The sequence below is a fragment of the Nannobrachium achirus genome (assembly GCF_963921795.1).
Source record: "Nannobrachium achirus genome assembly, chromosome: 1".
In the NCBI taxonomy this organism is placed as follows: domain Eukaryota; kingdom Metazoa; phylum Chordata; class Actinopteri; order Myctophiformes; family Myctophidae; genus Nannobrachium; species Nannobrachium achirus.
The window spans coordinates 48,180,697-48,208,272 of NC_137810.1; the positions used below are offsets into that span (position 1 = coordinate 48,180,697).

General features: G+C 45.5%; 1 protein-coding gene across 2 annotated transcripts in view; it reads right to left on the reverse strand.

Annotated features, from left to right (window-relative positions):
* Positions 1-27,367, reverse strand: part of plpp3 (phospholipid phosphatase 3) — a 62,440-nt gene extending 35,073 nt beyond the window's left edge. The window contains exon 1 of one of the 2 annotated variants that reach the window (XM_080733841.1): positions 26,634-27,367. In XM_080733841.1, the coding sequence (XP_080589967.1) occupies positions 26,634-26,772 (139 nt within the window). In that variant the 5' untranslated portion in view covers positions 26,773-27,367. The remainder of the gene's footprint in view (positions 1-26,633) is intronic. The other variant, XM_080733840.1, reaches the window with a different exon arrangement.
* Positions 27,368-27,576: the final 209 nt, after the last annotated feature.

Sequence of the window (27,576 nt, forward strand, 5' to 3'; positions counted from 1 at the left end):
CACGCACGCACGCACACACGCACACACACACACACACACACACACACACACACACACACACACACACACGTGCGCTATTAGCTCGCTACTCCATAACATCTGCTCCCACTCGAGAGAAGAGAGTGCTGTCTCAGGTGTCGGATCAATCAGCAGACATTCTCTCTCTATTATGACTCTCTTTTCCTCTCCTCTCCCCTCCTTTCCTCATCTCTCCTCTCCTGCCACCCCCATCCTCTCCTCTCCTCCATGTTGCTTGGCACAGAGCAGCAGCGAGGCTGGTGGTGTTGGGTGAAGCGCAGACACCTGCACAAACAGGGCAGGGTGCCAGGCTCAGGTCTGAGCGGAGCTAGACGGGACGGCCCACACAGGGCTGGGGGTGTCGGGGTGGGTGTGTGTGTGTGTTGTAGTAGTGGTCTGGGAACGGCACTGTCCACACAGTGGGCCAGGGGTTGGCTGTGGGTGAGCCGGTTCACACAGAATTACCAGGGATCGGCACTTTGCTCGAACACACACACAAATATATGAGGATGGATAATATGGCTTAGATTGGGTTATCGTGCATGAAGCCGTGGGACTTTTCCTCTCCAGTCTTTTATCTCAGTGGTTCTTCTCAACCTGTGGGGTCCCCAGATTATTTTGGGGGCGTCCCCAGATGATTAACTTAATGTGCAAACATTGTTTTCTCTCTCAACAGTAAAGAAACCAACGTATTAAATGATATACGTATGTATACGTTTAAATGTATAGAAGGTATCTGCACATTTCTAAAGTGACAATTTAAGGACTTTTTAATACCTCTAAAATGTCAAATTAAGCATTGGTCAAATTGTCAAATATTGGAGGCAGAAATTGTGAAAATAGCCAATCTACATGCTCACAACGCCTCGCGTTGCGAGGCGTTGTGAGCATGTAGATCTGCTATTTTCACAATAGACCTTGTTATACAAAATGTAATGCCTCAACTCTTAGTGCTCATCAAGGTGGGAGGTCCCCAGTTAAAATATGATTATTTTGGTGGGTCACAGCCTGAAAAGGTTGAGAACCACCGGCTTAGACTGGGTTATCGTGAAGCCGTGTGACTTTTAGTTTTTCCTCCTCAAGTCTTTTATCCCACTGTTCCGTCGAGCTCAGCTCCGATTGTTTGCGAAGCCAGAGTTTTAAAGTTAAGCCTGTCTTGTAGACCCGGGGCTTCCCAGTGATCTGTAGGGTAAACAGAAAACCCTCTCACACGGTAAAATCCCTCATTCATTTCCAGGTTAAAACGTTAAACGATGGGGATTTCATCCTGTGTGTAATGTCTGGCTGAGGTGGAATCAGATCAGGAGTCAGAGCAGGTTTGTTATTTCCCCTCCCGTGTACACGAACGAGGGAACCATTTTAACCTCTTCTTATGCACTTCTTTCTCCTCCTTCTGTTTCCCCTCGCTTTCTCCCTTCGCTCCATTATGACTCGCTTATGTTGGGAGGCCATTCACATGTTAATGAGCAGGAATGAAAAGGAGGTCATGGACTTAACACACACGCACGCACGTACACACACACACACACACGCACACACGCGCGCGCGCACACACACACACACACACACACACACACACACACGGACGGACGCTGACCAGCGCTTTAAGGCTAAACCCCATCATGGGAAACTCAGGAGGTGATCAGCAGAAGGAGCTAGCTAGAGAAAAACAGAGTGAGAGCGAACAACAAGAGAATGAGGAAAAGAATGAGAGCGAGATAGAGAGAGAGAGAGAGAGAGAGAGAGAGAGAGAGAGAGAGAGAGAGAGAGAGAGAGAGAGAGAGAGAGAGAGAGAGAGAGAGAGAGAGAGAGAGAGGGGCGATCCTTGCCCTCTCCAATCTATTGAGTGTGTTTATGAAAGCCTGCCTTTCTCTTCTCTCCGCTCACCAGCCTCGGATGCCAGGCTGCTTTTGTGGGTTTTCTCGCCATGCCATCTCCATGAAAACAGCCTGGCATGCGCGGGCATTCTCCCCATACCGCGCCATGAGGCAACTGAAGCCTCTCTCTGGCACGCACGCACGCACACACACATACACACCCGCTTCCAAGACTGACCCTGACACCACAGGCCTATCTGAATCTCACACTCCTCATCATCTGCGGTATGAGGGCAAGAAATATAGACCCATTTTTAAACCACTCGCCCAAGGGTCTTCAACAGGGGGTCCGGGACCCCTAAGGGGTCCTCAGAGTTAGTTAGTTAGTTAGTTGTGTGATAGAAACTTTTTTTCTCCTTTTTTATATTAACCACTTGAACCCTAGTGTCCATATTCTGAGAACTAGAGCCAAAAATAGCAGATCTGCAAGCTCACAACGCCTCGCAGCGAGCTTGTAGATCGGCTATTTTCGGCAAAGAGGTTTTGTGTAGAGGGATAAATAGTAGAGTACAGAGTGAAAAGTCAAGTTTATTATTTACAGTTAAATATCTGAAAATATCTGAAATACATTGATGATTGTGCTGTCAAACGATTAAACTATATGGTATCTGTTGTGGGGGTCCCTGCTTCATCTCATCTCTCTGTCGACTAAGGGGTCCTTGGCCTGAAAACGTTGAAGACCCCTGCACTAGCCACTAAAGATGAACTGGAACGCGAGTGACCTTGACAGAAACCCACTGACTCACAGGGACAGACGGACAGACAGAAAGAAAGAAAGAGAGAGAGAGAGAGAGAGAGAGAGAGAGAGAGAGGTTGGGGCGGCGAGAGGGGATCAGATAAAAAAAAACGGACATAAGGAGGGCCGGGTGGAAAGAGAAAGACCTGGGCTGGGCTCTTGGCAGTGAATGTCAGTGAATTAAACAACTTGGCTAATTTACGGGCTCGTTCATGAGGTCAGTGACGCACTCGGGAGGCAGCTGGGAACCTCAATCATGCATGAACAACTACAGGCAACATGTGGTCCCAAACACTAAAGGCGACGAAATGTCATTTAACCCAGGCAATCGTGAGTGTAAATTTATCCCAGAGAGTCTACAAATGGACCCGGAAAATGGACGCTCAGGATTTTACTGTGTATACCTCCCAATGTTGTTTTTTGACAGCACGTTTTGTTTTGTCATAATTTAGTCACCTGAAAAGTTTTAATTTTAGTCTAATTTTAGTCGACTAAATATCATACGTTTTTAGGCGACTAAATCTACAGTTGATTTAGTTTAACTAAAATGTATTTTGGCGGGCCTTGATGGCATCATAATGACTGATTTTACACTTGGTTGCGTGCTGATCTACAAGCTCATAACGCAAGCACGCAACACCTGAGAGCAACCAAACATAAAATGACTCTTCTCACTAGTCCCTCCCTAACGTTTTAGTCTAGTTTTTATTTTGTTGACAAAATTGTCAGTATATTTAGTCCTAGTTTTAGTCATCACAGCTTAGATTTGATTTAGTTATTGTCAGTGAAAAAAACGCCAACGACAAACATTTTTCATCATAGTTTTAGTCGACGAAATCAACACTGCTCAGTACCAATGCAGAGTTGCAGACACATCTAATCAACTCATCTTAGCGATCCTTGACACATTTTTGCCATTCCTTTCACTATTCCACTGGCCGACTTCCTTCATTTTATTTTGAAGCTGTTACCTTGAAAGGAAAAGGCGTCTGGGTTTGGGGTTTTGCTTTTGCATAAATAAACGCCTCATTTGCCCTTGGGGAGATACCAAACCGACTGCTTTCGCAAAACAAGAGAAACCAATTAAACCGTGTCAGAGAATAACCGAGGCCTTAAAGGGCTCATATTTTCGCTCGCCGAAAATAACCAAACTTTCGTTGTGCGTCCAAGTATGAATTAGGCTTCAAAGCTGCCTGCAAGAGAGAGACGAATGGAGGCAGAGTTGGAGGAAAAGCAGACAAAGTGTAGAAAAATGTTGGCAAGAGGAGCGAGATGCCAACAGAAGTAAAGAAAGAAAGAAAACAACAGATGGAAATTATCCCCTAAGTGGGTGGCTTGGACAAAATGCACTTTGTGGAACGGTTCTATTTGTCTTATCAGATGCCGTCATGCATTTCTCTCTTTCAGTCTATTAGACCACACCAAGGCCACTAGGGGCTACTCACCATGTGAGAGAGAGGGGGAGAGAGAGAGAGAGAGAGAGAGAGAGAGAGAGAGAGAGAGAGAGAGAGAGGCAGACTGAGAGGCAGACAGACAGATATAGACAGATTCCGAGTCAAAGAGACAGACAGAAAGGGCTTATTATATGTATGGCTGGTTAAGTCTATGTTTACATGTTGAGGTCTTGGCATTTCCTTATCAGCGCTGCTCAATTACAGAAGAATCTGGGTGAATTTGTGCATCTGTGTGCGTGTGCGTGTGCGTGTGCGTGTGCGTGTGTGTGTGTGTGTACGTGTGTGTGACTGTGTGCAATGCATGCTACAATGGCATGTGTGTGTGTGTGTGTGTGTGTGTGTGTGTGTGTGTGTGTGTGTGTGTGTGTGTGTGTGTGTGTGTGTGTGTGTGTGTATGTGTGTGTGTGTGTGTGTGTGTGTGTGTGAGTACTGTACTGTAAAGCATATTATAGTCTGTGCAATAAAACACAAACCATAATCCACTCACATGTCCACGCTCCACTGAAAGCCTGGAATCATTGTGTGCAGTCCTGTGTAAGAATGCTTGTATTTAGGGCAGAAAGCCCTTATCTCCATATTTAAACGGTTTGTGTTTTTTGGTAAACGAATGTCCTACTTGATCATCCAACAGCGCCACACAAAAGCATCAAAAGTAGCAGATCCACAAGCTCGAAGCTTGTAGATCTGCTACTTTCGTCATTTGAATCCTGAAAAGTAACAGTTTTGGCCATGATGAGGTTTCCACACAACAGAGACGATATGGTTGTTGTCAGGTGGAAACCATGTATGTTTGTTTTGAATTTATCATTTTAAAACTGATTTAAACTAGTGAAAACAGCCGATCTACAAGCACACAACGCCTCGCGGTGCGAGGCGTTGTGTGCTTGTAGATCGGCTGTTTTCACTACTTTTGTGCGACAGCCTTGTATGATGAAGAAGGGCTTTACTTTGCGAAGAAACATACAAATTTGAAACTTGGAGATACGAGGTTTCACAGTGACTATATGCTGTAGGTTCACGAGGGGAATGTGTGTGCGTGTATGTATGAGAATGTGTACTTGTGTGAGAGCTTACCACCGCCAGCGCTCGTTTGATTGGCTTTGGGTTTAAATTTGGTGTATAGCGAGTGAGAGGTCAGCTTAGCGGTAATCAGTTTAAACGTAAATAGCCGTAGAGTCTGAACTACTCTAATAAGTCTGAATGAGAGACCTTGCACGACCAAGGACTGATGTGCGTGTGTGGTCATTTCTTCTCCGCATTGCACACTCCTGAACTTATTTAACTGCGTTGTTCTGTTGACTCCCTTTAGGCCCAAAGTTCTCTTGCTTCTCTCGTTCTTCCTCACCTGAATGTCATGGTCATTCTGAAGCGGTAAGAGGAAGAAGAGGCCACGGCTCACCTTAAGACTGCCATTAATCTCTGTTGTCCTCCAAGGACTAATTGTACTAGACATGCCACTAATTGCTCCGCAAACTCAAGTGACACCTGCATGCTTGCGGTAAAGTCTCACTGAAAAATAAGTCTAGGCTTGACAATTCATTATTTTTCATTATGGCTTAAAGTTTAAGTGTATAGATAGATGGTATCTGCACATTTCTAAAGTGACAATTGAAGGACTTTTTAATACCTCTAAAATGACATTGGTCAAATTGTCAAATATTAGAGGGAGAAATTGTGAAAATAGCAGATCTACATGCTCACAACGTCAGCAAGTAGATTGTCTATTTTCACAATAGAAGCGTGTTATAGAAAATGTAATGACTCAACTCTTAGTGCTTGTCAGGGTGGGGGGGTCCCCAGTTCAAATATGATTATGTTGGGGGTCGCTGCCTGAAAAGGTTGAGAACCACTGGCTTAACACATTGAAAAATATGTAATTATGTTTCAGCAAGCACTTGACACATTGAGAATACGACATTCTTATTCATTGAGACATCATATTCAGTTGAAAATACATTCTGTAATTTCTCTATTTTATGTGTTACAAAGTATTAATGAGCTCTTCAGGCAGCTGTCACCGTGCCTCCCTCTCTCACTCCCGTACGCTGCTGACTGCACTCACTCTGGACACTTGCCCTTGCAGGACGGCCATTGACATTCTAATGGGCTTTGGGGAGGCTTTCAGTGGGCAGAATTAGAATGATACCGTTAGCCATTACAGCCGGGCGGGCGGGTGAAGGAAGTGGAGGGAGGGAGGGAGGGAGGGAGGGGAGGCAGTGTGTGAGAGGTGAATGGGAGGAGGAGGAGGAGGAGAAGCAGACACGCAGAGGAAGAACTATTGTCGTCCAATTTCCTCCTCCTGTCTCACAAACACGACCATGTGACATGCCTGCCCACTCGCCCCGAGACTGTGAGAGACGGAGAGGAGGAGAAATAGAGGAGGGAAGGAAAGGGGCTGTGTGTGTGTGTGTGTGTGTGTGTGTGTGTGTGTGTGTGTGTGTGTGTGTGTGTGTGCGTGCGTGCGTGCGTGCGTGCGTGCGTGCGTGCGTGCGTGCGTGCGTGCGTGCGTGCGTGCGTGCGTGCGTGTGGGAGTGGGGAGAATGAGGCTAATAGGGTCTTATAATTGATTCCATTGATCTGTCAGTCAATCAAACTCGGCCTTGGTTTCTTTTTTATCTCGATTCCTAGTTGTCCTTTCCTGCTGTCTACGCTCTTCTCCTTTTCCTATCGTCTTCCCTCTTTCCTTGATCCTTCCCCCTCTCTCAGCACATTCTATGCTTTCCTCTCCCGCTCTGACCTCCGGTTGGTGATGATCAGGTCAACGGCAGATCAGCTGGACTGTCAGGGAAGCGCAACCCTTTTAAATGTGTATGTGCGTGCACGTGTGTTCCGCGCCCCCGCGTGCGAGTGTGTGTGAGCGTATCGTCCTCGGTAATGATGCTGGCACGGTCTTACCTAACACAAACACACAATGCAATCTGTGGGAACTTCCTTTTCCTACTGTAGACTGTAGTCTACTCCAGAGCAACCCGAGCCGCGTTATGCGTGTGTGTGTCTTATTATAAGAGAGAAGCCAGCCGATGTGTACGTATCCATTACGTTCACCGTTCTATTTCAGGCCAATCGCAAGTCTTTTGAAATGAGGCTATATAGGCTACACATATCTTCTCTACAGTGTATGTCGCCTCTGTCATTGCACGCGCACACACGCTGTCACGCTCCCATGTCACCTACACAGCTGAAACATGGCTTCTACATGGCAGATATGGCGCTGGTGGCCGTACTGTTCTGCCATAGGGAATAACATTGTGTGTTGTGTGTTCTTTCCCCCCAGCATTAAGTGTGAGTGATTGTGTGTATCCTTATTCCATTAATTCATTAGGCCAGGAAAGGAAAGGAGTGGGCATGATATTCTGTTGGTTCTGATAAGCAATATTTTTGTGTGTGTGTGTGCGTGGCTGTGTGTGTGTGCGTGTGTAATACCGAGAATGGGTGGAGAATGGAGTGCCAGGTCCATTTGCCTGTGGAGGTTGTTGTTTTGTGTCAGTGTTTGGGCAGGCAGGTAGGTAGGTATCCACTAAGTATACCAATAAGACAGACGCTCTAAGGGCGAGAAGCAACCTCGCCCTGAGACTGACACAATATGTCCATATTTCAGCATTCCCAGATATGGGCTTAATATTGATGACATCAGGGATCTTGGCCATATGTGGACAGTGCATAAGACATCACTGACACACAGACCATATATGGGCATTCCCAGATATGGGCTTAATATTGATGACATCAGGGATCTTGGCCATATATGGATTGTGACATGAGGCGTGATGCACGGACGGACAGACATGATCTGAAGGTTTTCATACTAAATGCGGCCTGCGGTCACAATGAATACAATTACATTTCTTTTTTTTTCTCTTTCCTTTAGTTGTCAAGACAAGTTAGTATTTATAACACACATCTCTTTATACAGTAACACCCTTGCGATTGACTTACAAACAGTAGCTAACAGTAGCTTCTCCGGTTTCTCTCTCCGATCTATTCGTCTGTCATCCCATCCTTAATATAAACCCTAACCTTTGGGACTAGAGGGGTGTCAAAGTGAGAGATTCCACTCAACTCCTTCCCTCTGTGCCTCAGCTCTATAGTGACGCACAGCAGGTGGAAAGTAACTAACTACATGTACTCAAGTAATGTTTCTTAAGTTCAATTTTGAGGTATTTTTACTCTACTGGACTTTTTCCAATTTACTTCTACTTCACTACATCTCAGAGGCAAATACTTTTACTCCACTACAATTATTTGAAAACCTAAGTTACTAGTTACTTTGCAGATTTAGCAAAACACACATTAACAACTTCAGCCCTGTTTGAACTTTGGCCTTTTGAAAATAGCAGATCTAGCTTCCTATTTTGAAACGATTTGTATACATTAGAACATATGTGAAGTGGGACATTCTGCATAATGACTATTACTTAGAATTTGGATAGCAGACTTTTACTTGAAACAGTGTAATTATTGCTACTTTTACTTAAGTAAAAACACATTTTTTAGTACTTCTTCCCATCACTGGTGACGCTCAGACGGTATAGTCATGGACTACAACACCCAGCAGCCACTGGGGCGTCTCAAAAGGTCAATGAGAGGACCTTGGGATGTGAAGAAACCCAGGGGTTTCGGGGGTTTCAGGCAGAGCGGTTTTGGTGTAAGGAGTGTATATAAACTTGAAGCGCTTCCTAAACCCGCGTGACTCAGCTATGTGTGGCGTTCCAGGAACTTGGGGAACTACAGCGTGCATGGGGTGCCCACACGACGACGGAAGGTGCCTGAGGGGTTAGAGTTCAAAGGTCAGAGGTCAGACCTCCCCACTCCTGCCCTGAAACAGAACTGCGATCAGACTGCGGGCACAGATGTCAGCAGCTCTCTGTCAGATTGTGTCACTCGGGTGACTGTGTGTGTGTGTGTGTGTGTGTGTGTGTGTGTGTGTGTGTGTGTGTGTGTGTGTGTGTGTGTGTGTGTGTGTGTGTGTGTGTGTGTGTGTGTGTGTGAGAGAGAGAGAGAGAGAGAGAGCACATGTGGCTGTGTGGGTGTGGAAGTGCATTGCTGTGGTCGGGACTGGCTACTTCAGTGCTGCAGCCGTTTCCAAACCACACAGAGTCTTTTCAAAAAATGTCCCAAGAATCCAAATAAACAAAACAAAAAAGAATCTAACCCTTAACCGTACCGGCACCCATGGATTTATCCCTGACCTTTAGGGAAGGGGGGAGGGGGAAACTGTTTAGGAATCCAACGCACACACATACACACGTCACACCACGAAGCGCATACACGTGCACTGTTACAGATGTGTTTTGCCCTGCATATTATTTACCTTTTGTTTTCTGCGAGCTGCTACGCACGCATGCCCACGCATGCACACACAGACACAGACACACACACACACACACACACACACACACACACACACACACACACACACACACACACACACACACACACACACACACACACACACACACAGAAGCGGCTGAGGTCAGCAGTGCGGGGGTACAGCCATGAATCCCCCTGTCCTTTTTGCCAGTGTGTGTGAATGCCCAGCCACGGGCGGCCGGGGCCCCGCCGGCTGAAGCATGTGCTTACTCAGAGGGATTTTTATTCACAGGAATAAATGCCTTTTACATGCAGGCACCTGTTGGGACACCCATCTGCAGGGGGTCTTTTTTTCTTTTTTTATTATTATTATTATTAGTTTTACAGGCACCAGTAAGGGCAGCCTATGGGGCTGAAGGCTTGTCGATGTTGGCACTTGCGTCGCCACTTGTTGGTGTGAAAGTCGATTTTCAACCACTTACTTATACTTAGTTGAGCGGAGTCGCTCAGGGCTCTGTACTAAGGGACCCTGATGTTTTCCCTCTGCAGAGCTGACATTTGACCCAGAATAGGGATCAAGTTGTCGACATTGTTTCATGGGTAATCAACACTCGTCCGTATTGTGTGACAACAACATTACAACATCACGCAACGTGTGAACATGCGTAGAGTCTGTCCGGTGCCAGATTTTTCTGTCCATTGCCGAAAACCGGCAATCATGATTTAGAGTCCTAGTCCTAGACTCTCTAGGTTCCTTTAGGGGGGTCTAAATTGACCCATACAAGTCTGTAACTCTAACAGTATACAAATGGAACGAAATGGACCCTGACGGGTCCATTTGGTTCCATTTGTACACTGTCAGAGTTAAGGGGAGACCTTGAAATGTATTACACTGTCCTATCCCACTATCAAAAAGTGCAAATCAATTCTAATCAACCGCACGTCGTTCTTTCTACTTCCCCGCTGTATCGCGTGACACTGCGACTTGAGGGGACAGAAGTGTACATTGACACTGCACTGCTGCCTGCGTGGACTGGATAGGGAAACCCGAGCACTGCCCCCCGGGGGCCATGCATGCAGAGCAGGGCAGGCTACAGTATTTGGCTATAGCTGGGGCTGGTAGGTTGGTTATAGCTATAGCTGCACGGCTGGCTGGGCGTTGCTGCTCTTGTTGTCACCATAATGGCATTATTACCCCCCAGGACAAAGGCCTGGGCTGAACAGCCTTTGAAACCTGATGATACTCTCTCTCCCTCTGTCTCTTTATATATAATGCACTCCTTCTCCCTCTCCTCTTTTCTTTCACGGCTGCATTCCTCGCTACTTCATCCCATCTCTCTCTCTCTCTCCCTCTCTCTAGATGGATAGATAGACCTTCATTGATCCCCGCGGGCGGGGAAATGGCTGTACCGCAGTTATGAAACCCAGGGCGGGTGCAGAAAACGAGATACAGCGCTCTCTATTTTCTCTCTCTCTCTTTATCCACGCACAACAACAGTGGGGTCAGCTGACTCGCAGCGTTCCTTGGGGGGGAAGGGGGAGTTCTAAATTGACCCTTTAAAGTCTGCAACTCCTCTGACAGTGTACTAATGGAACCAAATGGACCCCGACGGGCACTGTCAGAGTTAAGAGAGGTGGGGGCCTTGAAATGTAAAAGTTAGAGAACCACTGCGCTACATGAATGCTAAGCTGCCACCAACTCTCACTGCACTTCACCGCGTGTATGTGCGTGCGTGCGTGCGTGCGTGCGTGCGTGCGTGCTGTTTGTCTGGGTCAAGTTTAAAAAACAATAGATGCTAGAGCTAGCGGTGTGTGAAGTGAATGTGGACCAGGTCAGCCAGTTTCTCTCTGTATGTAAACAGGACAGGGCCTCCTCTGTGCAACTGCAGTCAAGATAAGGGAACGGGGTGGCCAATATAAAAAGACACAGATGTAGACGATAAGCCCTAACGATACAGACCACAAACACAGCAGCACACACACACACACACACACACACACACACACACACACACACACACACACACACACACACAATAATACCAAAGCTCGTAAGTTAGCGTAACAGCCACGGCTGTAAACGACTGACAGATACTCAGCAGGCGTCCGGAGCCCCCCGAAAAAGAGAGCCTCCCTTTTTATCTTTTTTTTTGTGCCCCTCCTGTCCCTCAGTTTGCTCTCCCCTCCCCCCACCTCCGTCCATCCATCCATCCCTCCATCCGCCCCGTCCTCCTTCTGTGTCCGTGTGGGCTTGTGTAGTTAGCGCTCGTTAGCGGGACAAAAGCACACTGAGATGCATCAAAAGCGCCATTGTTCCCTGAGACAGTGGAAATCTCCCTGAGCCCCCTACACCCTCCCCCCATGCACGCGCGCACACACACTGACACACAAACACACACACACACACACACACACACACACACACACACACACACACACACACACACACACACACACACACACACACACACACACACACACACACACACACACAGAGGCATTGTATTACTATACTTGTGAAGACATCCAAATGTTAGGACAGCATTGAAAATAGACAGAGAAGAGCAACTCTCAGCTATTTCACGGTATGTGACATCGCCACACAACTAAGTATACAATAGGAAAAACTCTATCCCAACAACCCATAAACGCAACCTCTAATTGCCTACTCTAGTCCTAACCCTATAACCTCAACCTCAGTCTTTTTCTTAATCGTAATCGTCTCATGTTTTTGAATCATAAAACAACAACCGTTTCTTCTTGTGAGGACCGCAGGAAAATGGGTCCTCGCACAACAATGTCTGTTTCTCAAATTCATGCATGGTGGGGGACATTTGGTCCTCACAAATATAGTAACACAAGTACACACACACACACACACACACACACACACACACACACACACACACACACACACACACACACACACACACACACACACACACACACACACACACACACACACACACACACACACACACACAGAGGGTGTCTGTATGACAGTAGAAAGGAGGCCCACAGTCAGGGACAAACGCGGGGTCCTTAATGAGGTATCCCAGCCCTCGGACAGATGGCTGCATGCTCTGTTATGAAGAACCACTGTATGTGATGATCTGTCGCCTACAGGCCGTCTCTCTCTCTCTCTCTCTCTCTCTCTCTCTCTTCATTTACATGAAGTGCTCAGACAGTAGGTAGGAAGGACTCCACAAAGGGGAGAGCATTGTAATGTTGTCCCCGACGCTCTTTAGATGCCCAAAACAACAAGTATAGACAACATTCCTGGCCGATTGCAGGAGGGACGCCCCGCCCCCAAGTCGAAAGGGAACTTCCGGGTTCTCTCTGTCAGGCATGCATATAAACGTGTTGCCAAGTCAATTTATTTACCTAAACTATCTTGTTTTTTTTGCTTATTTATATTGCAAGAGTTGGCTTGTTTGGCTTATTTCTCTCACAAATTTTGGCAACACTGCCCAGCGCTGCAGTAAAAGATTATGACAATGAACTGAAAGGGTTAAACCAACGGAGGTTTTTTTTCCAGCTGTCAGATGGTGCGGTGACTGCGGTCATGGTCTCTTGATATGCAAGCGCACCGCTATCTTCGATGTTTTTATTCTATCTACACCAGTTAATAGTATTGATGACATCCTTAACATATCCTAAACTCAGCAAACTCCCCAGAGAAGCAGCACGACTCACAACAACAACAACAACAACAACAAGGTAAAACTCTCATGCTAGCTAATTAGCCTTGTTAGCTACGATCTTTTACTGTATGGGGACTACTCTTGTTACAACTAAGTACAAGTTATTTTCACTTGTGACAACACAACATTGATTATAATTGAAATACAAGCTCTTCGCTGTTGTGTTGTATCTGTGAATGCAATTGTTTTCTGTCTTTCAGACCTGTACTGTACGTCCAGGACCAATGAAGCCAGATGTGAGGGTCTCCTCATCATATTTATTGCAATAAAATATTTATACACACTTTTCTTTGACTTGTCCATGCCTTTTTTTTTTACTGTTGAGGGTTTCAAATGTTGTACTGTATATTGTGTTATTGAGATAAGGAATGTTCCCAATGATGCTTTGAAGGAATGCTTTTAAACACTTGTCATTTTCAATTAATCCAGTTTGTTTTTGTATCTATTAAAGCCAAATGTATTCATTGTTTTGACGTGACAGTTTAGGATTTAATGATTAAATGAGCATTAAATATGAATGGATATTTATATTGCCTTGATTAGGATTAAATCGATGATTTACAGTGATATAGTGAAATGAACACAGCATAGGATGCACATAATAGGTGGGCTAATGTGTATTATGTCTATTCTGGAGTGGGTTGAGTTGTTGACAGGCCTATTTGTAAAAACATTAATGCATATCACACAACACAAGCCAACTGTGACTTCATCCCAGAACAGAGGAGAATGGAGATGACAACGTTTGACATGATCAACCAGCGTTCTGAAGGGAAAAGGTTTGCTAGCTAGAAATCATACAACATTCGCTTCCATGAAATACTGATTAGGTTCAATGCTTGCTTTCAAATACACAAATCTGTTTATTTGTAGGCCTATATCAATTCAATTCAAAGGAGCTTTATTGGCATGAGAAGACATGTTTATATTGCCAAAGCAAGTGTCAAATAAAATAAAAACAGTTTAAAATGGCGAACATATAATATGACATGCAGTTGGAGGGAGTACAGCATTGTGTAAAAAGCTATGTCGCATTGTGACATTTTATATATATATATACAGGGTATAAAGCTTTTGAAACAATTTAAATAGCGTTATTTTTTAAGAAGTTTGCATATGAAAAAAGGTAGTTTCATGACAGTACACTAGTACAAGGTCAACTAAAAGCATACGCCCAAGAAAGCCTATGGCAATTGTTTCAATTGAGATCTCTTTTTTTTTTCCTCCAACTCATAACATTGAATGATGGCAGAACAGGTGTGTATCGTCACAACTCATTTATTTATCAGCAGAGTGGATGAGTGTTGCCATTAAGTGACATTGTTAACATAAGTTACAAAGTAAAATTACAAAGTAAAACAATCCCGTCTCATTAGTTAAGAGGAGAATCAGATCAGATGAACGTAAACAGGAAATCGCGCTACGATCAAGCCCAAAAAAGGGCTTCCGGTCGGAAGTAGGGGGCGTGGCCAGGCATGTTGTCTATATGTGAAACTATTTTGTGCTAAAAGATATAAGATGTCATCATCGCTGTCTGGGTAGAAACCTCTTATCTCTGTGTTCTAACTTTTTCTTGTGTTTTTACTTTTTCATAAATGAACAGCCTACTTGATCACACTACAGCAGTGGTTCTCAAACTGTGGGTCAGGACCCCCAGAGGGTTCCCCACATTATTTTGGGGGGTCCCCAGGCGTTTAGCTAAACATTGTTTTCTCACTCAACAGTAAACAGACCAACATACAGTATAAGTGTATACAGGGTATCTGCACATTTGTAAAGTGACAATGTAAGGACTTTAAAGACGTTTTTAGTACCTCTGGTCAAACATTGGTCAAATTGTCAAATATTAAAGGTGGTACAAGCTCGGTCACGCTTGTGGATCTGCTACTTTTGCTTTTTTTTTGTGTGAATCCTGAAAAGTAACAGTTTTGGACATAATGAGGTTTCCACCCCACAGAGAGACGTTATCTTTTGTCCCAATAAAAACATTCCAGACAGTTTTTGTTGTGGTAATTCCCATTATCGGGCCAATGGTGAATATCCTCACGCCTTTCTGAGAGAGTGCTTACAGTGCCTGTGTGGGTACATTCTCACACCTCTACGAGCAACGACTAAAGTTTAACAGGCTGACATTTTTGCACTTCAATTGATCATGAAAGGGACCAAGGATTGGCACGTCTCTCACTTTCTTGAGCCACAAGTCTAGCTAGTCTGATGACAGAAGACTGGCAGTGTTGTTCAGGGATTTTCTTTTTTTTTTTTACTAAAATGGGTTAAAAAGTAGTACAGTTTGACTTTGTGCCACAATGGGCTTGTTTTATTTTAGGAACAGACTCTCACGCATGTTGCTATTTTGTATGTGTCCTTTTTTTATGCACCTTATAATTTTAGATGGTTTCTTTTGTATTCTTTTCTCTCTCTCTCTCTCCTTTTCATTCATGCTGTTATCCTTGCTGTACCTCTGTCTGTGTGGTCTGAAAACAAAACTATCTACTAGTTTTACAGTGCATTTGTACAAAATAAATGAACCATATTGACGAATTTGTCTCTCTTATAGCGATTATCTGCTGGGTGTTTGGAAAGAATCTGAATTTGTCCATGTTCACAAACTATATTTTAGTGGCATTTCAAGGGATTTGTATCATTTACTCTTGATGATTATCGCAAAATAAATTGAGAATCATAGATATTTGGGCCAGGATACTCATGGCATGACATTGTCATATTGCCCCATGACTTCTATGTGCTTGTATACGACTACTATGGAACCAAATCATCCGATCCTGATAGACGCAAATAGACAATGGGGGTTTGCTGGAGAAGAGTGTTGTAGGAGTGAGAGGACAGTAGGAAGACGGAAGGAATGACAAACTTCTTTTTTAGCAGGCGGTAAATGGCCGTTAGGCTGTTTATCAAAACACCTCCGACCGTGCCCACACAGAATTTCCCTAAAAAGATGCTCATTTGCATCCACCCACTGAAACACAAACACAGGCTGGAACACATGCAGCTACTGCTTGCTAACAATAGTTTATGGTGGCCAGGTCCAGCCCAGTCATCCACATTTACCTAAATGAGCAGTTTGGATGTGTGCGTCAGTGTGTGTTTACCTGAGAGTGAGACAGAAGGGTCGTAATCAACGGGCGAGAGACAGACAGAGGAAGACAGACAGACAGGGAGACAGGGAGGAAAGGGAGACAGAGACAAGCTTAGCTTGACCACAGCGGTTGTTGCCCAACGGTACACTAGACTGGTGTGGGGCCTTTTGTGCACGTTGAGTCTTTGTGTCAGCCGACAGAAAGAAAATGTAGTAAAGAGACAGATGAATGAGTCTGGTTTGTATACCAGCACACATGCACACACTCACGCACGCAAACACACGCGCACACACACACACACACACACACATGCGCAGACACCATCAGTCAAACTGATGGCTGCAGCGTTGCCCACGGGCAAACCACACATACAGTATAACACTCCCACACGTTTCAAATCCGGCCGCAGACGGCTCACACGTGCTGTCCAGAACATGCAAGGACGCACACACACACACACACACACACACACACACACACACACACACACACACACACACACACACACACACACACACACACACACACACACACACACACACACACACACACACACACACACACACACGTCTTTAGGCTCTATAGCGCCCATCTAATGACAGCTCTGGGCACTCCCTCTCCCTCATAAACCACATGGGTCTCACACACACGCACGCACACACACACGGACACACGCACCCACACACGTACACACACTCGCTAGTCGTTATACATGCACACCTCTAATCATAAACCATCACACGAATACCGACACAAACTCCAGGGCTTTTATTTAGCCATCATGCCAACAGCCTCAGAAAGCCAGCCACATGTCAGAGTGATGCACACACACACACACACACACACACACACACACACACACACACACACACACACACACACACACACACACACACACACACACACACACACACACACACACACACACACACACACACACACACACACAAACACACCACTGCCGCTAAACTAACAAGCACATAACTCTTGTAAAGGGCTGGCTGCTGCCCTTTGGCCAAAGCTGCCGTGAACCTCCAGTGATCTTTATCTCATTACATAATAACAGCAGAACGCCTCTGCTGCAGGCAGCGACTCCTCATCCTCCACACACACACACACACACACACACACACACACACACACACACACACACACACACACACACGCGCGCGCCCAGTGACCACAGCCCCGCTACAGGCCATTGCCCTGAGGCCAGTGATAACAGAGTGTAAGCAAACCCTGAACACCACATGCATGTTGACCGTCTACTACAGCGAGTTCAGCTGAGGTACCTTCACTGTCACCAGATGAATGTTATGTTGTGTATTATTATATGTTGCACCGTGTGCCTGTCTCCTCTCTCTTTCTGTGTATGTGTGTGTGTGCGCGTGTGTGTGGTAAATGTCATGGGGAGATGACTGCAGGCTATTATCCTAACCTACGCACGTGAGTCTATCAGTCTGACACATGACCTTTTAAAAAGAAGAGTAGGGTGAGAGTGAGAGTACAGGGAATAAAAACCCATTTGTTTTGTCGTGAAGTGCATTTTGAATCGCACCTGTTATGTGTGAAATGAGCTATTTACTGTAAATCAAGTTTGCCAATGCTCATGGCTAACGGAAGCACAAAAAAGTAATTAAAACACATTTAATTTTGATGGTAATTCTAACTGGCTCCATTGTCTATTGCAGTGGTTCTCAAAGTGGATTTCATGGACTCTCTATGTTCCTTTAAGGGGGTCTAAATTGACACTTTGACAGTGTACAAATGGAACCAAATGAACCCTAACTGGTCCATTTCCATTTGTACACTGTCAAAGTTAAGGGAAGACCTTCAAATTTTAAGTTTTGAGAACCACTGGTCTATTGTATACTGCACATTTAACTTGCACAAATTGATCCAAATGGACCCGTCCATTGCATAGACAATTTCCAGCTTCCTTGTGGAGTCCAGTGTATGTTGTTGCATCCTCCCTCCTCTCAGCCAGACTGAATTAGAACCCCTTGTGGGTGTTTTTGGTCTTTAAAGATCAGGGTCAGTGCTTTTGGACACGCGGTGGTGTTTGGGTTCATGTGTTGGAGCCTCGACACCCACAGTTAAGTCAGATTATAGTCATCCAGTGTGCAACAAGCACCACTCTCATGGAGCTTTTTAGGAAGTTGTGCTTTCCGAGAACCAGGTATTTTTGCTCGTGTTTTGGAACCAAGATGTGAAGTCTGGGTTGTGTCCAATTCCGTTCTTTTTTTTTCCGTAATTTCCTCTTTCCTCTTTCTCCACTGCCTTTTTCTGTCATGGCTGATTTATTGTAGCCCCCCCATACCGAAAATACCAGATCTACACGATCACAACACGGCACGGTGCAAGCCGGCGCCGTGATCTTGTAGATCTGCTATTGTCGGGGCACGGGGGACAACCGGTGTGCGACGACCTGTACTCTGTCTTTAAAGTGATCGAGGAAGAGGCCAAAGGAGGGGAAAGGGAGAGAGGGAGGGAGAGAGAGAAGGGGGGAGGTTAAGGGGGACAGAGGGTAGAATGGAAATGGGCTGTACGGCAAAAAAGAAAAAGAAAAAAAGAAACGTACAGGATTTTATTTCACAACCACACCTACGTCCGACCGACACTACCTTTCCGCTTCCCACCCTTTCCTGAGCTCCCCTACACACACACGCAAACGCACACGCACACACACACACACACACACACACACACACACACACACACACACACACTGTGACACACACACACACACACTCAGGCGCTCGCCATGCCCTCGCTCGTTCACTCACTTAGAAAATTGCGCCAGATGTCACATCAAGAAGCACAGAGCAGCAGCAGCAGCAGCACCGCTGCAGCAGCCAGATGAAGAATTTGAGCAATTCTCGGAAAATATTTGCAGAGCGGCTCAGGGGTTGAAGTGGCTTGATGGCTGCCGGCGAGGCAGAGGTTAAACCTTCCCAGCTTTAATGAGGGGCCGTCTGACGGACCGCTGTAATACTATATAGGAGCTAATGGAGGAGGAGGAGGGTATAGGGTTAATTTCTATAGGGTCTGTTATGAAGCCAATTCCTCTGGGAGAATAAAGGTTAACAGAGGGACCTCCCCCCCCCCCCCCCCCGCCCTCTCTCCATGGAAACTCACATCACCAAACACCTGACCCGCCTGCTGGGACAGATGAGAGCCCAGATAGGCAGGCCTACGTAGCAATATCAGATGCTGATGGAAATTGGCTTTCTTTATGAGGTCGCTTGGAGTCTGCGTGTGTTTCTCTCTGACTCGGTTCTCGAAGTATTCATAAGAAAAGAAGAAACAAAAACGCTCTCTGCTTTTTAAGCCCTGGAGGCCATCGCATACCGTTTCTGTCGGCTGGAACCCTCACGCGAACCTCAAAAACGGTTACTTTTCAGGATTCAAATCATTTAAAAAATGGCAAAAGTTGCAGATCTATACAAGGTTGAACAGCTTGCAGATCAGTGTACTTTTGTGGGACACTCTATCTATAGGATCAAGTAGGATGTTTAATTACGAAGAAACACAAAACGTTAGAATATGGAGAGGTTTTTCTGAATGCCTCTTGTTTTTTTCCAAAGCACTAAAAGTCAGTGGAATCACAGCACAGTCTTGGGACAGAAGAATGAGATTATGCATCGCAAGAGCAACCCTGGGGGCTCGAATCCTTGAACGTCATCCAAAGCCATGTTAGCCCCTGTCCCTCTTTTTCCTCTCTCTTGCTGTATGCCCGTGCTCGCACACACACACACACACACACACACACACACACACACACACACACACACACACACACACACACACACACACACACGCACTCTCTATCCCCCATTGTGTAAAACATAATCAGAGCTTAGGTGAGGGCTACTTTTAGAAAGTTGTCTTTCCTGAGAAATGTCACAAACTGGCGTCTCGCCATTGTGTCTCTCCCACAGTCAGCAACCGCTCATTAAACACTTAAAGCACAGCATCCGTATTCTGGGAAAACCATTAGCAGAAAATAGCAGATCGACAAGCTCACAGCGTGGCGTGTTGCTACGTGTTGTGAGCTTGCCGATCGGCTCTCTTCAGCGAAGATATTTAAAGCTGCGCTAACGTTAACTTTCCTCTAACACTCCGGATTTGAACCCGGTTTCCAGTGCAAGTGCCGACATGACCTTTAGTCCATGGGCCAGACGAGATGTCGGTATCAAAAAGGTGGCAAAGGTTATCATGCATTTTATAAAAGCTCTATATCAGTAGATTATATTTTGGTATGATAACCCTTTCTTAGACCCAGCTAAATTGGTGTTATCAGCCGCTAGAGTTGGTGTCCCATTAACATTACATTACAGGAAAAAAGGTAAAACAATTAATCTGCTTTTAGTAGCATAAGAGGGGTCAAACTAGGGGGTTTTCATGATGCCGAATCCATTGCAAGCATCTGTTTTGCACAAAAAACATTCCTTGGGCTATAAATGGCCTCAGAAGATGATGCATGTATGGGTGTGCATTCATGTTAGTCGGAGGCCTTAGGGTTTTATTTCTCATGCTAATCAGTCTAAAAGCGCCAAATTTTGCACAGATGTAGCCCAGGGTATGCTCTAATGATTTAGCTAGGGCGCCCGAGTCGGTGACCTTCGGGCTCCAGAAAACATCCACAAAACTCTGAAAAGTGATGACTCATCACTTTTCATCACTAAACCATTGTTTTTCTGGAGCTGTGGCGACCCCGAAGGTCACCGACTCGGGCACCCAAGCTAAATCATTAGAGCATGCCCTGGGCTACATCTGTGCAAAATTTGGCGCTTTTAGACTGATTAGCACGAGAAATAAAACCCTAAGGCCTCTGACTAACATGAATGCACACCCATACATGCATTGTCTTCTGAGGCCATTTATAGCCCAAGGAATGTTTTTTGTGCAAAACAAATGCTTGCAATGGATTCGGCATCATGACAAACCCCTAGTTTGACCCCTCTTATGCTACTAAAAGCAGATTATTTTTTTGATTTTTCCCCTGTAATGTAAAGTTAATGGGGCACCAACTCTAGCGGCTGATAACACCAATTTAGCTGGGTCTAAGAAAGGGTTATCATACCAAAATATAATCTACTGATATAGAGCTTTTATAAAATGCATGATAACCTTTGCCACCTTTTTGATACCGACATCTCGTCTGGCCCATGGACTACTTTGACACCATCTAAATGTCTCAATAGAAGAGTAGAGAGACAAAATATGACCACCCCAGTTGTATGTCGTCACTGGCGGGCAGAAACCTCGTATCTCCAAGTTTCAAATGTGTACGTTTTTGGGTAAAGTAAAGCCCTGCTTCATCATACAAGGTTGTTGCACAAAACTGGTGAAAACAGCCGATCTACAAGCACACAACGCCTCGCGTCGCGAGGCGTTGTGTGCCGATCTACAAGCACACAACGCCTCGCGACGTGCTTGTAGATTGTCTGTTTTCACTAGTTTAGTTATTTTTTTAGATGATAAATACAAAATGAACGGTTTTGGACATACATGGTTTCCACCCGACAACGACGATACGTTATATTGTATTAACAGACTCTACCATACAGATTGGACCAAATAAAAATGGATCCATAAAACATAGTTCCACTTTAATGTAGAGCAAAAACAGAATAGTTCCTATCATAGTGCCCTGAGGGACTCCGCTCAACAACGTACGTGGTTAGAAACCTGATGATGGGAAGAAGCCCACTGGGACAATGTGTGACGCAATGCATGTACGTGTGTATGAAGGCAGCATTCTGCGTTCAGGTCGGTCGTACATAGGAGAAAAGTATGAAACTCCCAAGGCCTGCAGTCTTGTTTGTATATTTATGATGTTTGTGCGTGCTTTTTACTACGTCGCTAAATCACCCGTCGCTACTCAGTAAGGTTCGGGAGCTTGGCCAAGTTCATAGGAGCAGATGTGTGTACATTCATCTGCCAAACTCATATACTGTGTAACGACGACGCACCGCTTTAACCTCTCACTGAAAAGCTTTGTATATTTCGTTGCATGGAGAATAGCAAATAATCCATTAGCCGTCATTAGCGCACTGCAAAACCCCGAATTTGGCTCAGAAGGGTAATTCTTTTACACACACACGGGTAAATTAGGATTTTTGCAGGGGTTGGGCTGGGCATCAGAAGCACGACACAGGAATCGAGTCCTTTGATGAACTCCTGGGTGGCTTTTCACACATGCACGGATTTAGTATGTCTGTGTGTGTGTGTGTGTGTGTGTGTGTGTGTGTGTGTGTGTGTGTGTGTGTGTGTGTGTGTGTGTGTGTGTGTGTGTGTGTGTGTGTGTGTGTATGCGACTGTGCGTGGTAAATGTCATGGGGAGATGACAGTAGGCTATTATCCTGACCTACGTACGTGAGTCTATCAGCCTGACATGACCTTCTGAACGAGAGAGTGAGAGTACAGGGAATAAAACCAATCCATTTAACTGTGAAGTGCGTTTTGAGTTGCACCTGTTAGTAAGAAACGAGCTACAATTGTTCAATTGAGCCAATTTCGAGATTTATCTTTAAACCCATCGACACTTGCGTACATCCCAAATCCATCCACAACAATAGCCAAACATGTAGCACAAGTCGGCATGGATTAGATGTGTGCCTGGAGGGCAGACGTGCATACACTACAAAAGAGTGTCAATAACCTGTGTGTGTGTGTGTGTGTGTGTGTGTGTGTGTGTGTGTGTGTGTGTGTGTGTGTGTGTGCACGCGTGCACGTGTGTGTGCACACGTATGCGTGTGTGTGTGTGACACCAGCTGGCAGATGGCCTGAGTGTGCACCTAAACATGAGAATTAATAAAAGGGTAATGCAATATTTATTAATGACCTCATTCTATTGTGTACTGTATGTATCTCTCTCCCTCTTTCCTCTCTGTCAGACATGCAAAACCCTCTCTCTCTCTCTCTCTCACACACACACACACACACAAACACGCACACACACAGGGAACAAACCCCTTTGAAAACCCTGCATGCTTCCCTGTCGTCGTCGTCCCACCCCCCCCCCCCCCCCCCCCCACACACACACACACACACACACCCGCATTCCTCCTCGTTCCCCCCATTCAGGACCCCCTGATAAGTCCCCCCCTTTCTCCTGCTTGTCTTTCTCATCCCCTCCCCCACACCCCCCCCACCACAACCCCACCACCACCAAAGCAGGCCAACCAATCAGCCACTCCACGTTTAGCATAACAAAGAGGAGAATCCTTGTGTGACTGTGTGCGCATGCACAAGTGGCACTCTCACACACACACACACACACACACACACACACACACATACTCTCTCTCTGTGCGTGCAACCGTGCATGGGTGTGTGTCAGTGTTGCCATGTCCGCTTATTATAAGCAAGTTAAGTTTGGACTTGTTTTTCTGTAAAGTTGCTTGTAAACGTTGGTAGAACTTTGCGGGTTGTGTTTTTTGGGGGGCTTATTGTTTCCAGTGTAGATGCTTATTTGGGCTAGCTTGTTTAAACCCGTGGTTCTCAAATGTATTTTTCTAATTAATGTGCATTTGTCGGCGGACGCCCATCTAAAAGGATCTTGTTATAGGGCAGGGATCCCCAAACAAGATTTGTGTTCTTAAAATGTTTCGCTTATTTTTCAAGGTTTATTTGAAAATAGCCGATCTAAAAGCTCATAACACATCATGTTGCGGCGCGACTTGTAGATCAGCTTGTAGATCTGCTATTTTGAAATAGCCGATGCATATAGGTTTAAAGTGCTTATGTGTCCTATATTAGTTTTCATCTGTTTTTGCAGAACACTGACAAGTGGCACGCGCGCACACACACACACACACACACACACACACACACACACACACACACACACATCTGCTCACTGCAGTGTGTGCGTGCATGTGTGTCCTCTATGAACGGCAACAAAACAGAAGAGACCCCACCAACAAGCCTGCAGCTTGGGTACAGTGTGAAGGAAGTCGGTTTACACAGGAAATTCGCTCCACATGGACTCAAAGCGTTGCCTACGTTTATATGGGTACAGATGAAACAGTGTATCTGTGTCTGAGGTCTCTTTAATAGGCAAACCAATATAAACCCCCACTGGAAAATTGAGGCCTGTGTCTGTCTGTCTGCCAGCAGCAATCTGCTGTGACTGCACCGCACCGCATCAATGGACCAACCAAACGGTCAGGCTTCAGCCATTTGTAATGTCTTAAGGAGCGTTTCTCAAACTTTTATATTTCAAGTAGCCCACTCTCCCCCATCCCTTCACTCTGACAGTGTACACATGGAACGGGTCCATTTGTACACTGTCAGAGTTACAGACTTGTACAAAAGGTCAGTTTACCACTCCCCTTGAGGAACCCTGAGAGTCCCTTGACCACACTTTGAGAACCACAGGTCTTGAGGCATTGTACTGTGATGTGTTTCTCACATACTGCTATATTAATGAGCAAACGTTTCACGTTTTCAAGGCTGTTGTTAAGAGCGACTCCCACCTGCTCCCCCTTAAGCCTGCTGGTCAGCCACTGGTCCGGTTTATTTTCTCTCTCCCTTTCTACCTGTCTCTCTCTCTCTCTCTCTCTCTCTCTCTCTCTCTCTCTCTCTCTCTCTCTCTCTCTCTCTCTGAGTGGAGACGCATTCCCTTGCTACAACACATGCTTAAGCAATTATTCCATGCATTCTCCCCCTGCTTCCCTGGACAGAGAGAGAGAGAGAGAGAGAGAGAGAGAGAGAGGGTGGGTGAGAAAGAAAGGAGAGACGTGATCCGATGTGGAGTGATCAGGGGCAGCTGGCCGAGGCTTTGCTATATGAGGTTCTGGAGGAGAAATGTGTAGAAGTTTGGGCTTGACTCCCTTAATCCCTCTCAGAGAGAGAGAGAGAGAGAGAGAGAGAAACAGAGAGGGAAAGAGAGAGCGAGAAAGTGGAAATGAAAAGAGAAGAGGGGGCCTTGCTGGCACTGGGAACTGAGGACTGGGCTACAGTGACAACGGCCAAAAGAAAATCAGCTTTCAAAGCCACACAAACACAAAAGCATGCGTGCGGGCGCGTACACCGCTTACACACACACACACACACACACACACACACACACACACACACACACACACACACACACACACACACACACACACACACACACACACACAGACACGTACGTACACACACACTGGATGAGACACTCATAGAATAACAAGTTGCGAGGACACGCTACCCAATGCATGTCACAAAGAGCATTGAGTTGTCTATGCTGGAGAAAATCCCCAATAGTGAATGTAAGAATCACTTGTAGTGAATCAAATCAGCCAATCTCTTGTTTTTTTTTTAGATTTTAGTTTTCTCTCTCCAGACATAACACATCCATATCTTTCTGTTTCTAGATTGTATGGACACAGACAGCTTTAACTGGAAAGGCATTGCATCTTCTCAGGGGTGGTACGGGGCAGGAGAACCGGGTTATTATGGCTGCACCATGCAGAGGCATGAGAACAGGGTTATGGGTGCACCTGAGGGGGGTCCCACACTCAGGCTATTTAAAGGGCAGTAAAAACGGGCAGGTTACAGTCAGCGCTTCAAACCGTTGATGCCCCCAGGCAGTGCAGGCATCACATACTGGACAGTATAAGCAGCAGCAGCAGGACCCAGAACTGTGATAATCAATCCTGTGTGATGATGTTCAGATGGACTTTGAAATGGATCAATATATTGCTGTGATACATTGCAATATTGTTGCTTTGCTAGTTTTATATCATCTCTACCTTTTGTTCTATGTTCACGTACTCAGTAAAAACAAGTCAATATGTGTGCTCACTGACGTTTTAACAAGTTATAACACTTTTTTTTTTAAAGTAGTAGTAGTCTAATAGCCTATTCATCATGCAGATGACAGTGTTATTTCCCAAACCATGAGTGACAACCATGGTAAACATTCAGTTTAAGCCTGATTTACACATGCATAGGTGCACACTGGTGGTGTTGCATGTCTAAATAGCAGATATACAAGCTCACAACTACGGTAGCTTGTACATCTGCTATTTACTGTTACTGCTATTTACACCGGCACGCAACTAAAGTAAACTGAGAGGCTTTTGTCAGTGTTTTGTTCGGCGCTTTCCATGCAGGCACGGTGGGGCGGTGTGTGTTGTAACCTAGTGTCTGATAAGCCCAAAGAGCCTGTGTTCTGTTGTCACTGATAACAAGGCAATAGACCATAGTTTTCAAATGATAAGCAGCAACAATTAACAATCATTAAGGAAAGCGCGCGGGTTCCAAACTGTTGGCTATTGGTCTCTTGTGCTTCTTGTGTTTAGTGACAAAATAATGTTCGTGAATTAGCCTATGATGAGGATGGCATTGTAAATGTGTGGTGCAATCTTAAAAGCTAAGTCCAGTTATTGTTTAAATTGATACATTCATTAATTTATGTTACAAAAGGACAACAAACTCACCGAGAAGTAGGCAGAAGATATCTAGCCCTATTAGCAGTTTCCTTTTGCTGTTGTCAATACCATTGTTGTTGTTTAAGGTAGAGGTTCCTCCGTTCCTTGTCTCTTGAGCCATGGCTTTCTCATACGTATAGTTTTGCATTTAGAGAAAGAACTCCCCTCAGTTTGTTCAGGTTTAAATCCCACGCCGATGCAAAAAGTTGGGTGAAAGAAACTCTCGTGTTGTCAGTCCAGTAAAGGGGGCAGCAGCAGAAGAATTGTCATGCAATTCTGAAATGGGAAACTAAAAACTTCCCAAAACTCGGTGGTCTCGTAAAAAAAAAGAAGTTTCAGAGAGATCAGCCGTGCGGTGCGCAGCCCCAGCGATGCGATCAGATGATGTCCCGTTCGTATTTTGAACTTTCAGAATAGAGGAGAAAACCCGAAATAAACTCGGCTGTATTTGGACAATCTTTAAAAATTAAATGCTCACCATCCGCGTCGCTGGTTGCAAAAAAATTAAAATGAAAGTTGTCTGAGCAACAAAAATGAATGGAAAGCCCAGCTCCCAGTTCAGATCGTTACTTTAGTAGTGTGGCTGAGAGAACTAGCGCTCCGCGCTGAGAGACGCTCTTGTTATATCAATCCTTCCTCTCTCCTCCTCCCCCTTTCTCTCTTCAAGTCCCCTCTCTCGGCGGCTTCAAGCCCTCCTCTTCCCCTCTCTCTGCTAGTGGAGGGTAATCACCTCCATCCCTCCGTGGAAAACTTTCTCTCTGAGTGTCCAGCTCCGAGGGTGCTAAAGGGTGGGGGGCGACGAGGGGCAGGCGCGCCTCTAGCGGTTGCGTGGGGGTATGACAGGCGCACCACAGGGGAGCTCGCCAGTAGAGCGCACCAGCCCACCACCACCACCACCACCACCACCGCACTTTTGGACCGCTGCCCGAGAAACAGTTTGCTTTCTGCAAAT